The sequence below is a fragment of the Manduca sexta genome, chromosome 23, assembly GCF_014839805.1.
Source record: "Manduca sexta isolate Smith_Timp_Sample1 chromosome 23, JHU_Msex_v1.0, whole genome shotgun sequence".
Lineage (NCBI taxonomy): Eukaryota > Metazoa > Arthropoda > Insecta > Lepidoptera > Sphingidae > Manduca > Manduca sexta.
Window position 1 is genome coordinate 3,154,352 of NC_051137.1, and position 13,908 is coordinate 3,168,259.

Genomic DNA, 13,908 nt, shown 5'->3' on the forward strand with positions numbered 1-13,908 from the left:
CTGAATAGCATAGTGTCATTGTGTCCCAGAAACTGATGATAAATTGCATATCAGGTGTTTAACTTCGTGTGGAAATGGAATGAATAAATGGTTTTTACCGCTTATCCATTTTCAATACTGATTCCTTCTTAAAGGTTCTCGATGTATCTGGAATTTCTCTTACTTCGTATTCCCAGAGAGGTATAATAATTATTTACTAACACGTGACCTGTTTTGAGTCGATCGTCTAATGTAAAACAAAAGAAATATTTGCATTTGAACGATAAATTCTTGTATAAATCTGGTTCTCACACATAATAAATTAGTTTCTGCAAACATTCAAGTTTCGGTTCATTCAGAGAGTTAGATAAAAGATAATATTTAATGTTAATTATCTAAATAGCATTCATAAAAATCTGTATAAGTATTACTAACACAACACTGTTTTTGAGTTTTTGATTGCGTATACCTCAGGAGTAGTTAGAAATTGAAGGGCAGTTACTGATTAAAAATATTAATTATATTTGTATGTGTTAGTCCTGACCATTTAGTATACATATGAAGGATAAGACGAGCAACCCATTTGCCTAATCGTCACATTTAGCAATAAATAGTAGCAACACAACACAGAAATTTGGACACCACACTGCTTTCTTTATGATGAAAATAAAGTTACAACTTAACAAATTATTAATACAATTAATTGTAAATAAAATAATACAGTCAGTGACGAAGGCTAGTAAGACAATGGTCCGACATCGAAGTGAAGTGAGCCATGTGACAGGACATAAAAATAAATATAAGAAATGCTAGTTCGCTAATTCAAGTAGGCGCTTAATCATTTGCGTCCTTATTTCCAGCATTTATAAGTCTATAGTACCCAGCCATGTTTTTTGTACGTGCACAGCATAGTGATCCCATTGCACCTGATGATAAGTGGAGTGGGGTCCAATAGAATATCGATCGACGACAGATGATTATCCCTCGAAAGTCGATACAATTATGCCGGCCTGTTGAGACCGGATTTAACATCGGTTTTAACACCTTGTGTACTACCTCTACTCTGACAGTCTTATAATAGGCCGATCAGGGAAGTGAACCAAAAGCCTGAGGTTTAAGTCTATGTAACATACCATCCAAACGTCAATATTTTCACACAATCAGTTTTATTTATAAACTTGTTTTAGCGTTAAGAGGTGGTTAAAAATGACTTAAATATCTGTTAAAAACATCACCGGTTTCTTAGTTCAAACCTTATTAAGAGGCAAGATGGTTTTGACTTACAGCTGATCGAGAAAATTTGTGTTTAAATTAAGTATAGCATTGTGATTTTTTTATAAGTAAGACTGTATGTGTATTGTTATATAACCGACATTAATATTAAATCATGGCATGGTGCCAGCTGTCTAGGCATTAAATAATCTAGTGAATTATTATACGGATCTCAATATTGGTTACTAAGACTCTCAAAACTTGTTCCTGGGAATCTTAGGTATTTAGAATTTGAATCTTATTACTAACGCCTAGGAGATTTATTGCTAGGAATGTATACTGTGTTCACATAGGTACTTGTTTGTAGTATAAAGAGTATCTGTATGTTGTTATTCTTAGGAGTCACTAATGCCGCTTCTTCTATAAAAACAGCGGGTTTTGAAATAGGATGGCTTCTAAATATTTTTTTTTTTTTACCAGAAGATATTTTTAATTTTGATCCTTATAATTGGTCTTTTACAAGGAGTTTACATGAAACTTTCCAATCAAGAAAGATTACTAGAAAATATTTAAAAAGGATAAATTCATTTAAACCATAGAGATTGGATATTATACGTTTTTAATATCAACGGTTCGAATTTTTGTTTGTCTTCAGTAATAAAAGCTCTTTGATTTTTTATTATGTTTCATTTATTCATGCATTAAGTATTTCCAATAAAACAAAGCAAATTAATACTGATATTTTCTAAAACTCTTTAATAACGTAATATTAAATATTAATCCATTTACCTATAAAAAATAAAAAAAATAAATCAAACTAACTACACGTTCAGCTTTGTTTAATAATGGCATACAATTATAATTCTAAAATGTTATAATGAAATTGAACGTATTTTCTTTTGTTTGCAATAATTAATTATCATAATCATACTTTCATGGGAATACTACTTAGCAAAAAATACATGAATTAATTTGTAAAATTAAATGTACATTTCATTTATCATTCATAATTGAAGAGCATTTTCGCAACTTATTTTCAACGAGTGTGTATTTAATTGAATTAGCACATAAATTATATGAATCGACGTCTTCGCAATGCAGTTACAGTTAATTATAATTTACATAATGAATCATTTCAGATCGTAATTAACCTCTGAAAGCATATGTTTCGTCAGATACCGACGAGCAATTTCCTACTTTGACCCCCAAAACTACAATTGAAGATTTCGTGTGAATATAAATATAGAGTTAGTTCAACGGATGGCAGTCAGTTGCGAACACAGGTTCCATCAGAACAAAGCAAGTTATCAAACATGGCAGCTAAGGTAATCTTGTTTATAATAAAGCAACAATTCTGTGATAGAATAATATAATAAATTGAAGTAAAATTGGAATAATAACTTCAAAAACGATAATTTAAAGTATAAAATACAGTAACTCATCTTAAATACTAGTCCAAAGTCTTTAACATGTATTTTTTTTCAACAGTTCGTCATACTAGCGTTGCTGGTTGCATCTACACACGCGAGCGGTGGCTTCTCAAGCTTCTCCTACGGTGTTTCTGACCCCAACACCGGTGATATCAAGGACCAGCATGAGAAACGCGTCGGAGGCAACGTCGTGGGACAGTATTCGCTGCTTGAATCCGACGGCACTAAGCGCGTAGTCCACTATTCTGCTAATGACGCCACCGGATTCAAGGCTGTTGTGCATAAGGAACCAGTTGGAGCTTTAGGCGCTGGTGTCATCGGGGGCCCTCTAGGACACGCCGGTGCTTTAGGACATGGCGCACCCATAGCTGGTCATTTGGCTCTTGGATCTCCTCTATCTGGACATTTGGGACATGCTGGTCCTTTGGCTCATCCCGCTGTTGCACCTGGTGCTGCTCATGCCGCGCAAGCCGCTGCCGCACAACACGCCACACATGCTGCTGCCACGCAACATGCCGCGCAAGCCGCTGCCACGCAACATGCCGCGCAAGTCGCTGCTGCGCAACACGCCGCGCAGCACGCCGCACATGCTGCTGCCACGCAACATGCCGCTCAAGCCGCTGCTGCGCAACACGCCGCGCAGCACGCCGCACATGCTGCTGCCACGCAACATGCTGCGCTAGCCGCTGCCGCGCAACATGCCGCGCAAGCCGCTGCCGCGCAACATGCCGCGCAAGCTGCTTCCGTGAGCCACGCTGCGAAATTGGCCCATGCTCATGCTGGACCTCTCAGCCATGCTGGCCCTCTTGCCCATGCTGGACCTCTTGCTCATGGTGGACCTGTTGCTGCTGCTGGTCCCTTGGCTCACGGTGCGCTTGCCAACCCTCTGGCATATGGTAAAGCTGCTGGTGTCTATGGTCAAGCTGGTCTCTACGGTCAGGGAGGTCTCTACGGCCAAGCTGGCCATGCTGGTCTTTATGGCGGTTACGGCAATCCCTTGACTGGCTCTCACGGTGCTGCTGGTCATGGTGCTCCCGTTGTCTCCTCCTACTCCCACCGCATCGTGCACAACGGTCCCGACTCCCGCCCCTACGCTGGAGCCTACGGAGGATACGGCGCGTACGGTCATGGTTACGGCGCCCACGGAGCTGGCCTGGCTGGCGCTCACTTGGCTGCAGCTCCTTTAGCCGGTGCACACGCTAACCCCTGGGCTAACGCTGCTCCTCTCGCCGGAGCTGGTCTAGGTCACGCCAACCCTTGGGCTAACGGAGCGCCTCTCGCCCACGCTGGTGTCGGTGCCTACGGCGCTCGCGGTCTCGGATACGGCTCACAGTTGGGCTGGTAGATGTAACGTTATTCATTTGACTGACCTGTGATAGTTGCAAAGTATAGTAAAATAAACTGATTCTATTGAACATATTATTTTTATTTCAAAACCTTAGATATGTATATATTCTTTCATAAATTTTATATAATTAAAATTCATGTAGTTATTAATTTAACACATTTTGGTCCCTGTTGTATCATACGTCTACTAAATTTACAAGTTTAAAAAAAATGCCTAAAATGGTGTTATTGCAATTGAGACCAACTAACCGTGTTTCAACACTGAATTTTAAATGATAATTAAGATATTATCTGAGGAGACATTAAACAAAGGCGCAATTAATTATGAGATCAACGAATTACGAAAATGTTGTAATTATTTCACGAAATATGTGTAAATAGCATTCTATGATACCGTGGGAGTTAACCTAGTGGTGTTCTTTATATTTTTGTCAAAGGTATAGATATCATTGAAATAGAGCACATGAATTATCTACTAATCTTATTCACATACATTTCGTATAAGTTTTAATTAATTTAATACACTATTCAGATGCTCATTGTTTTTCAACAAAGAGTTGACCATTTTTATACAAATACAAATGTTTTATTGCTAAATGTAACGTGCAACAAAATGTTTCAATACATTCTACCGGGATAGGTACCGGTGTGCAATACAATTTTACTACACTGTGTACTCAAAAAAGTAGTAACTATTACATCGTTTTTTTTTTATATAATATAAAATTCACATTATAATTTATAGATGGTACATTAGGAAGATTTCCATGCAAAATTTTGCGCTCATGCGACGGTTACTCAATCCACCGTGAAATAGACACCAATAAAAAACTTCATATTTTTTCCGCATCGTGATTTGCACGTTTTTAATACTCATTTAAGCATATTTTTTTGTAAATATGTTTTATTTGTATTAATATCTAAGTATGAAATATTGTCACACGGACATATCAAATGATTTATTATTAATAGATAATAACTAACTTTTGGAGTTTGGTCCCGATATCTGGTCTATAAGTAACTATATAGTTTAATGTCTTTGTTTTTCAAATGCTTCAAGTTTGTCTCGCGTAGGTTGCTAATATTTTTTGTGCATGTTACAAATTTGTTCAACCGTGACTTGATACAATTAAAAGCTTATAACATTCACTTATTTGTTGGACCGTAGTTAAACACCATTATTTCAGTCTAGACAGCATTTTCTGAGCTAAGTTTGCCATCAGGGACTTACTCGAGTAAAAAAGTAGGTAATGAATTTTTAACTAAATTTAAAGTGTTTAACTTACCACGATTAGTTCTTGCTTTGCAAAAATGGTATGCGGTTTTAATAATAATATAATGCAAAGTTAAAAAATTTAACTAGCTACTTCTATAATAAGAAAATTAAGACATTAGTTGCTAACGTTGTATGATAATTTTAAACATCAAATGTATAGCCAAATATTGAATTTGTTTGATTGATTTAGTGTATTCTCTAAGTTATGGTGAATTAAAGATGGTTTTATCATTACAATGCCCATTTAAAGTAACAAATTTAACTCTCCATTTAATTATAATATTTATTATAGAATTTATTTCGTTTGCTTTTGCTAGTTACTGTTAGGAGTATTTTATAACCATTCTAGTTTGTTGGAACGACGTAAGTTTAAAATAAAAGCATAATATTAGTTTCGTAAATACAATTTTATTTAATCACAGTTCATTTCATCGTTTAGCAGAATTTCTTTATAATTTATTATCTAGTAGTATTTGGAGTATCCGAGGTGTCCACCGTACACACCATGAGCTCCGTAGGCAGCATGAGCCAGGGGAGCGGCATAGCTGGCGTAGGCGAGGGGAGCGGCGGCGACGGCACCGTGAGCGTATCCATGAGCACCATAGGCTAGGGGAGCAGCGACGGCACCATGAGCGTATCCGTGAGCGCCATAGGCGAGGGGAGCGGCGACAGCACCATGAGCGTATCCGTGAGCGCCATAGGCAAGAGGAGCGGCGACGGCACCGTGAGCGGCGTAAGCAACGGGAGCTACTCCACCGTGGGCAACAACAGAGCCGTGGGAAACGACCGAGCTGTGGGCGACGGGGGCAACAACGCTGTGTGCGACCGGAGCGACAACCGCGCTATGGGCGACGGGGACGACGGCGGCGTGGGCGACCAGGGCGGGGTCTTTGCGGACGATGGCGTTGAATCCAGAGTGACCGTCAGCGGCGTAGTCGACAGTGCGCTTGGAACCATCAGAGTCCAAAAGCGAGTACTGTCCTACAACGCTGTCGCCGATGCGGGTCTCGTGCTGGCTCTTAACGTCACCGGTGTGGGGGTCGTGGACTCCGTAGGAGAAGCTGCTGTAGTCTCCATGGATGCCGCTGGCTTGAGCAGCCGCGACCAAGAAAGCGAGTACTACGAACTGTAAAGAAAATAATTGTTAAGTAGTTTTCAGAATACGAGTATATCTTTTTAATGGATTTTAACATAATATTTTATAAGTATGAAATTATGTTAAAAAATAGATGAATTTAATCAACAGTGTCAAAAAGATAACTTAAATTTATTATAAGTCAATGCCAAGCGTTGTTTCGACACAAATCGAAAAATAATTATGAGAAATATTAACGTGTTATACTATTCTTATGATCACTTTTTATATTATAGATATTGGTATCAAATGATACAGCACTTTTATTAATAAAAAAAAATAAGTATACATAAAAATATTAAAAACTGAATTATTAATCTTGTTAATTAAATAAGCTATCCGATGTTAAGCACTAACTATATCATAAAATTTAATATTATTTAAGGACCAATGAAACTAATTATACAAAATTAACTACTGCCGAGTAAAGTCACTTCACTGCCACGGTAAATCACAAAGTTATAACTACCTTAGCTGCCATTTTATGTTTGTTAGTTGCACAATGAACTGTGAATGATAAATGCTGGCCAACACTGGGCTTTTATATGGTACCGCACAGTCATTTCGTACTAATAATAGGAAGTAAAAGACATGTTCACCGCTCTAGGTCAGTCTGACCAACAGATTTTTTTAACAGTTCAATTTTGTATAGTTATGCGGAACTACGCACGGGATACACATGGGTCGGCAAACGTAAAATCTTTATCCTCTAGGTCCTTAGATATAGACGATGCTAACACTACAAACATCGCCTGAAGATGATCTAAGATCCAAATTGAACAATCCATTAATCAGATTTATTGTAATTGTAGAAGTTATAGGTAGAACTATTTATCGAGGTAATTAGAAAGCCGTTACTAAACTTTCATTGCCAAGGACATCGAATCAAATACCTTATCGTTTTAGACTAAACGCTGGCACTAAACCAAGATGTAATGAGGGGCAGAGCTGATAAAATTAAGGAAACATTACACATTTAGTTTTCACGAAATCGACATAAACCTTGAGATGCAATTGTTGCAAGATGTATGTTGTTAATTGTTTGAACATAATGATGGTTGCTTAACACAACTTTAAAAAAATACTTAGCATTGTTACTATTTACAAAATGAGTATTTGCATAAAATATGTGTAGTTAAGAAACTACGTGCTTTGAAATTGTTGTTTAGGGCTAAATAGATTGTAGTGTAATAAGCCTGAGATCGGGATTCAATCCCCATGTAAATAGTATTCACAGTATAGCAAAAAGCTCGTTTCAATCATATCATTAGATAGGTATATAGGGTCTGTATATTATTGTGCGATTTGTAACTCTGCTTAGTGCCTACACTTTCGTAAATTGCGCCCAAATACTCACTAGATAATGATTTTGTTTTTTGTTTGAATGAATTTTGGTAAGCGACACGACCGCCTATAAATAATAGCACTGCACTTGCCATCCTGATACATTAAATGTTAAGTCTTATTATGTCCAGTAGTTACACTGGCTAATATGTTCTTCAAACCGGAACACAACAATGACTACACATTGCTGCTTAGCGGCAGAAATAGATATTGCGGTGGTACTTACCCAGGTAGACTCTCTTACATGAGAGAACTACCACCAGATTCTTTTAAATCTTAAAATAGAGAAAATATTTATGGATGTCAGTAAAGCAACAATTTATTTACAATTCCAATATTTACAAACAAATGTAGACGTTGGTTTAGAAGTAGCGGGCATAGGGGAAGGGAGCGGCGTATGCGAACCGGGCAATGTTCTTCAGGCCGATGGGATAGGCATAAGGGGTTGTGATAATGGGTGCAGCGGCGATCAGGGCAGGGTCCTTCCTCACAACCGCGTTGAAGCCCTCAGCACCGGCAGCGTAGTCAACGGTCCTGCGGGTACCATCGGACTCCAAGAGTGAGTACTGTCCCTGGACGTTGTCTCCGAGACGGCTCTCGATCTGGTTCTTGAAATCGCCAGTGTAAGGATCTGCTACGCTGTAGGCGAAGCTGGAGAAGTCTCCAGCGTTGACGGCAGCCACCAAGGCAAGGACGACGACGAACTGGAACACGAGAAGAAATAGTTACGTTTAAGATAAGGTCATTAGATATTCTAAGCAGGTCAAGAGTTAATTTGTGGTGTATTCGTATATTGTTTAGTTTGAATGGTAACGTAATTGTAAAGAAAACGTCTATGCTTAGCGTCAGTTGACAGGATTCTTAAACAATGAATAGATAAGTTAAATAGGTTTACCTTCGCAACCATGTTGACAGTGCTGTTGTGACTACGTCGAGGATTCCTGTGAATCTGATACCATCCTCCAAACCTGACCCTCTTTTTATACCGATAAACTGTTCCAGTTCTGTTTACTAGTTCTTTTTGCAAGAAATTCAGGAAATGTCTAAAAGTCAAGTTCGTGTAGGGTATCGCCCTTGCTAAAGGTCTCAGATAGTTTATTTATGAACTAGTTTATATCGTCTTGTTTAAATGAGCCTCTTATTGTGTTAACATGGTTTTCCTGAACAAAGCCTGCATCTGGTATAAATACATTCGACAGTTTAATTACCTGCCTGTATGCTGCAGACAATTGGAACGTAACCGCGTCCGTGTTTTAATAATGATATTTAAATCAGAAATTATTTTTGTATGGTTAAAATCAATTTTAATGTAAATCTTATCTTATATATTAATGCGAGAATTTGTGAAAATGTTTCGATGTTTTTTAGAAGTCAAATACAGAAACAGTTGAATGGAATTGGATGAAATTAGACATGTGGATAGAATATGTCCTGGATTAATAAATATATTTTAACCTGTTAATATTCTCCAATGGTAAATAATGGAATTTTATAGGTTGTGCTATAAATCGCGACAGTGTTTTAGGAACGTTTGTAGCGGGAAGGGCTTACCACACGGGCGAACCCGCGGGAAGCACCTAGTTAGATATAAAGTTATAATAGGTAAAGGCTTTGAAATTTATTAATTTGAAATTAATTTTACATATGATATTAAACTTACATGCCTCCTGTGTTTAACTATAGCATAATAATTAAAGCATTAAGTATTCATAATGTTAATTTGCATGCGTCTTATATTCACAAATGAAATCGAGAGTAAAGAGTAACTGTCAACATTTTCCTTTCGACAATTCCAAGATATGACATTTGATTGCTCCAGATTATTTTCCTTAACGCTGAGAATGTCCTTCATAATTGGAATAATATATATCTCAGTAATTGCTATAGTATATACCGGTTTGCTTCGAGTACGGATACACTTTTTGCCTCTGAGGTGATCCGCTACAATTTTTTATGCAACAATATAGCAGCACTTTAATTAATCGAAGTTTATTTGTGGCAGTATTATTTTTGTTGTTGTTTTATTGTATGATATTTCCGTCAGTACATATTATCCAAATTAATTATAACCACTCGATAGCAACCTTCGGTTTATTCATGTTACCAAGAAGGTTGTTACTTTTACCCACTTCATTGTCAAACCAAACAAAATTATCCCAACTAATTAAATCAATTATAAACCAATTCAGATTTGTAATGAAAAACGAAATTAGATTGCTTTGATTTATTTCGTACACATAATTATATATTACATACAAATATTGCAAATAAAGAAAAAAATATATCGTAAATCGCCTCAGCAAATAACTAAGCCAATTTCCTTTACGTACGCAAGGTTATCCGTGTCCGGTCTCCAATTACGTGTTATTATCATTCACTTAGTCATCAAGACATTCATAGAGATACAACTTAAAATATAAATGCAAACTAGATTTTTATCCAACGTCCATTTTCCCTTGCCAAGTGTTTTAGTGTTGTTGCTTCGGCTCACACTACATTCACAGCCATGCATTGTGTCCGTGGCTTGCGACCGTGTGGACTATCGATGTCCTAGATACAGCTACAGCGGGAGCAGGAGCAGCGCTTGGTGCTGGAGCAGGCCATGACTGGTAAGCAAGGCCACCATTGGCGACGGGCGCGTCATGACTGACTTGTGTAGCAACGCCCTGGACTGGTCTTCCATCATTGCTGACGGTAGCTGTGAAGCCGCTATGGTCATCAGCTCTATAATCAACTGTTCTTCTGACGCCATCAGGCTGTACTAAGGTATACTGTCCTGAGACAGTATCGCCTCTCCTGGTCTCGTGTTGGCTCTTGATATCTCCAGTGTGAGCGTCATTTACTTGGTACGCGAAGTTATAGTTGGCATTGTCAGGCTGAATTCCAACTAACAGGGGAATAGGCTGCTGATGCAGGACCATGCAAGTGGCTGACAGCACTAGGCCGGACAAAATGGCGAGCTGGGAAATAAAATTGCAAATTTTATGATTATGTAAAATTAATATGCGGTAAATTAGTTTGGCCTTCTCGATAAGAAAATAGTAGCACATTGAATTTGTATTATCGTGAAAATTGTATAATAAATAGATATAGTTATATTATTATGGTGTCTGGTTATACAGAACCATAAAAGATTAAGTGGTTAACATGTAGGAGGTAATAAAAGTGGAAATTCAGGGATCGTTACTAAACAAAATGATTAGGTAAAATACTATAATTTGAACGATAGCGACATTTAGCAAACATTGAATAAGCTGTTGAATTTTGGTAAATAAATAATATTAGCATATAATCTTTGCAATTACTTGAGCTCAGATAATTAGTGCTATATTCAGTTTTCTAGGCTACAAAGACAACGTTTAAAGCGATACTTAGTAATAAAACAAATCATATCTTCCTGTTTTAACCATAAACTTCAGGAATTGCAAGAAAAGATGGCGATTGCATGACAAGACCCGTAGTTTCTTAAGAACTACCTAATCATACTCAAAATTGTACAGTATACTCAGAGCTCTAGAGTTGAATAGGTTTACATTTTTTTTAACCTTCTAAATTATGTAATAAGTAGGAGACCTAATTTGGAATTAAATTTTAATTTCAAAAATATCATTGTACCAATCAAATTCTCAATGTCTTGAATAGTATAAATAATTAATATTGGTCTCAGCTTCCATTATATTTATGTACTAAACGGGAGACCCAACTTTTAATTTACTTTTAACTTAATAAATATTATTAAACCTCAGGAATACTCAAACACTATGAATTAATAAATGTTTGTCTCACCTTCTGCATCATGATGATTGTTGGTTGATTGGTATTTGCACTAAAGCGTCTGCTTGGATTATGATTTGGACTCGGATTTATCTCAATTTATATACAATGAAATGAAAATTGATCCCTCGTGTGCAATACGTATCGAGTAGCTGCAAGAATTGGAGCGTTAGATGTTATACCTTTCATCAGGTGCTTATTACAATGCAAATAAATATCTATAGAATTGTATATTTGATTTTTTTCAATTCAAAACATGATATTGTGGATTTTTATTGGAATTTATGGTTAACAACTAGGCAATATTGTGCAACGTAATATAAACTTTATGAGCCAAAGGTGAATATGTTCATGGTAAAAGAGTTCAAAACATTCTTTATTGTAACAATAAAAAAAAAAGGTATAATAAATACCTCCGGAGGTCCCTTATTCTATAAAAACAAAAACACATCAAATGACCTACACGTTAATCACCTGATCAAGAAAAGCAGGCCCCAGCATAAAAATAATCTCAAAATAAAACCAAACAATAAAATTAAAAACTTGTTTTGCATTGACAGGCTTATATTTTTACGAGTCAACGTCAGACGCCCATTACTTTCTAACACGTAGTTAAAAATAACTGGACCTCAAATAAAACCGTTTCGTTGTAATTACTTGTTATTTAAATATTACGCATGAAGGTACAATATTCGTTTAAATATAAACATTGTAGATTTTATACACGCCACGGCATGCAACAGCGCGATGTTTTTAATTGTCTGATACTATATTTTGAAACATATAATAATAATATATATCAGCCCTGTATTATAATATACTTGCCCACTGCTGAGCACGGGCCTCCTCTACTACTGAGAGGGATTAGGCCTTAGTCCACCACGCTGGCTTAGTGCGGGTTGGTAGACTTCACACACCCTCGAAATTCCTATAGAGGACTTCTCAGGTATGCAGGTTTCCTCACGATGTTTTCCTTCACCGTTAAAGCAAGCGATAATTCACAAAGAATACACACATAATTTTTTAGAAAAATCAGAGGTGTGTGCCCTTGGAATTTGAACCTGCGGACATTCGTCTCGGCAGACCGTTCCACAACCAACTAGGCTATAGCCGCTATTTTGAAACATATTATAGATCTATTATTAGATGCAATGCAATAGCTATAATATATATAAATATGCGTTGTAAGTAAAATAAAAAGCTTGTATAATAAGCAAATTTATGTCTATTTGAAAAGTAATTACGTGAATATAATAGTAATGATTTGATATAAAACATATGATCAAGTTTCTAAGTTTGTTAATCCTTCATAATGTAGCTATTTGTCCACAAAATCATATAATATATTTTTTATATTATAATTCTTATCATACACACACTCACACCTTAATCCGCGAAAGGGTAGGCAGAGGCATCTGATGCACCCATTTTTCGAAATACATATCCCGTGTCATGATGTGATAGTCTGTCTACCTCTATGAGATAGAGGCGTGATACTATGTATGTATGTAATATACCACAAAAATAAAGCAGCGTTCCGTGTCGTGTACGCAGTGTGCCCAAAATGTTCACGTTACTTTTTACGCAATACTTAACGATGATGCACATCCGAGGCATAATGACCGACCGTGGCAATGAACTGCACTCGAGGGCACGCCGAAATCTCAACATGAAATTACATTGTAGCTATCGTAATTTTTATGCTGTCAAAGTTAAAAAAGGTAGTTAATCGTTCGCAAATGGAAAGCCGTATATATTCGTTTCTGATAGTTTTAGTTTTATTTACGAATAACTGATTGAACTTGCGTAGAGTTTTGAATGATTATTATGTTAAAATATAACGTGCAGTTTATTCAGATATTTCTATTTTGCGTCACATTCCGAGTTCTCTTAGCTGATGATGCGTCGTAGGCTACAAGGATAGTAACATGGCGACTTAAATCTAGCATTACTTTAATTGAAGAGTATGCAATCGTCCATTTTTAAAATGAATCTCCAAGCTGAAGTACAAAATTGCACACCACAATTCCAATCAGAATTTAAATCGGACAATGAGATTAGACGATTGACAGGTAATTGGAATGAATCTCGTTCCTCAGGAACCAGATTACAATTAAGTTTTACCTTGATTTACTCGATTTGAACATTTTTAATCCAATGTCATAGTTTTTATCGTTGTTTTATATCAAATGTCATTCACACCGGTTGTATTTGTCATTTGAGTAATTATAGCTTTTATTTTACCGAATGATTAAAAAATTATGTATAACGATTTTTATATAAATAAAATAATACATGTCTGCGGTTTTTGTAGTTAAAGGTTTTGCTTCAATTTATATAATAATTCTTTTTACGAAACCAAAAGACAAAACATGCTTTTTAATTTTTTATCTCTTTATATTTATACAAAT

The 13,908-nt window shown here is 36.5% G+C and overlaps 4 protein-coding genes across 4 annotated transcripts; 1 reads left to right on the forward strand and 3 right to left on the reverse strand.

Annotated features, from left to right (window-relative positions):
• Window positions 1-2,431: 2,431 nt before the first annotated feature.
• Window positions 2,432-4,036, forward strand: LOC115443206 (histidine-rich protein PFHRP-II-like). Its single transcript, XM_037441964.1, has 2 exons — window positions 2,432-2,516; window positions 2,680-4,036. The coding sequence occupies exons 1-2, from the start codon at window positions 2,505-2,507 to the stop codon at window positions 3,964-3,966; spliced, it is 1,299 nt and encodes a 432-aa protein (XP_037297861.1). The 5' UTR covers window positions 2,432-2,504; the 3' UTR covers window positions 3,967-4,036.
• A 1,596-nt stretch (window positions 4,037-5,632) lies between these two features.
• Window positions 5,633-6,950, reverse strand: LOC115443725 (cuticle protein 18.6). Its single transcript, XM_030169257.2, has 2 exons — window positions 6,849-6,950; window positions 5,633-6,370 (listed from the first exon to the last, which is right to left on the reverse strand). The coding sequence occupies exons 1-2, from the start codon at window positions 6,858-6,860 to the stop codon at window positions 5,708-5,710; spliced, it is 675 nt and encodes a 224-aa protein (XP_030025117.1). The 5' UTR covers window positions 6,861-6,950; the 3' UTR covers window positions 5,633-5,707.
• Window positions 6,951-8,022: 1,072 nt separating this feature from the next.
• On the reverse strand, window positions 8,023-8,903 carry LOC115443629 (larval/pupal rigid cuticle protein 66). The gene is made up of 2 exons (XM_030169107.2): window positions 8,619-8,903; window positions 8,023-8,427 (listed from the first exon to the last, which is right to left on the reverse strand). The coding sequence occupies exons 1-2, from the start codon at window positions 8,628-8,630 to the stop codon at window positions 8,086-8,088; spliced, it is 354 nt and encodes a 117-aa protein (XP_030024967.2). The 5' UTR covers window positions 8,631-8,903; the 3' UTR covers window positions 8,023-8,085.
• Window positions 8,904-9,932: 1,029 nt separating this feature from the next.
• LOC115443497 (cuticle protein 7-like) lies at window positions 9,933-11,639 on the reverse strand. Its single transcript, XM_030168939.2, has 2 exons — window positions 11,510-11,639; window positions 9,933-10,683 (listed from the first exon to the last, which is right to left on the reverse strand). The coding sequence occupies exons 1-2, from the start codon at window positions 11,519-11,521 to the stop codon at window positions 10,222-10,224; spliced, it is 474 nt and encodes a 157-aa protein (XP_030024799.1). The 5' UTR covers window positions 11,522-11,639; the 3' UTR covers window positions 9,933-10,221.
• Between the last annotated feature and the right edge of the window lie 2,269 nt (window positions 11,640-13,908).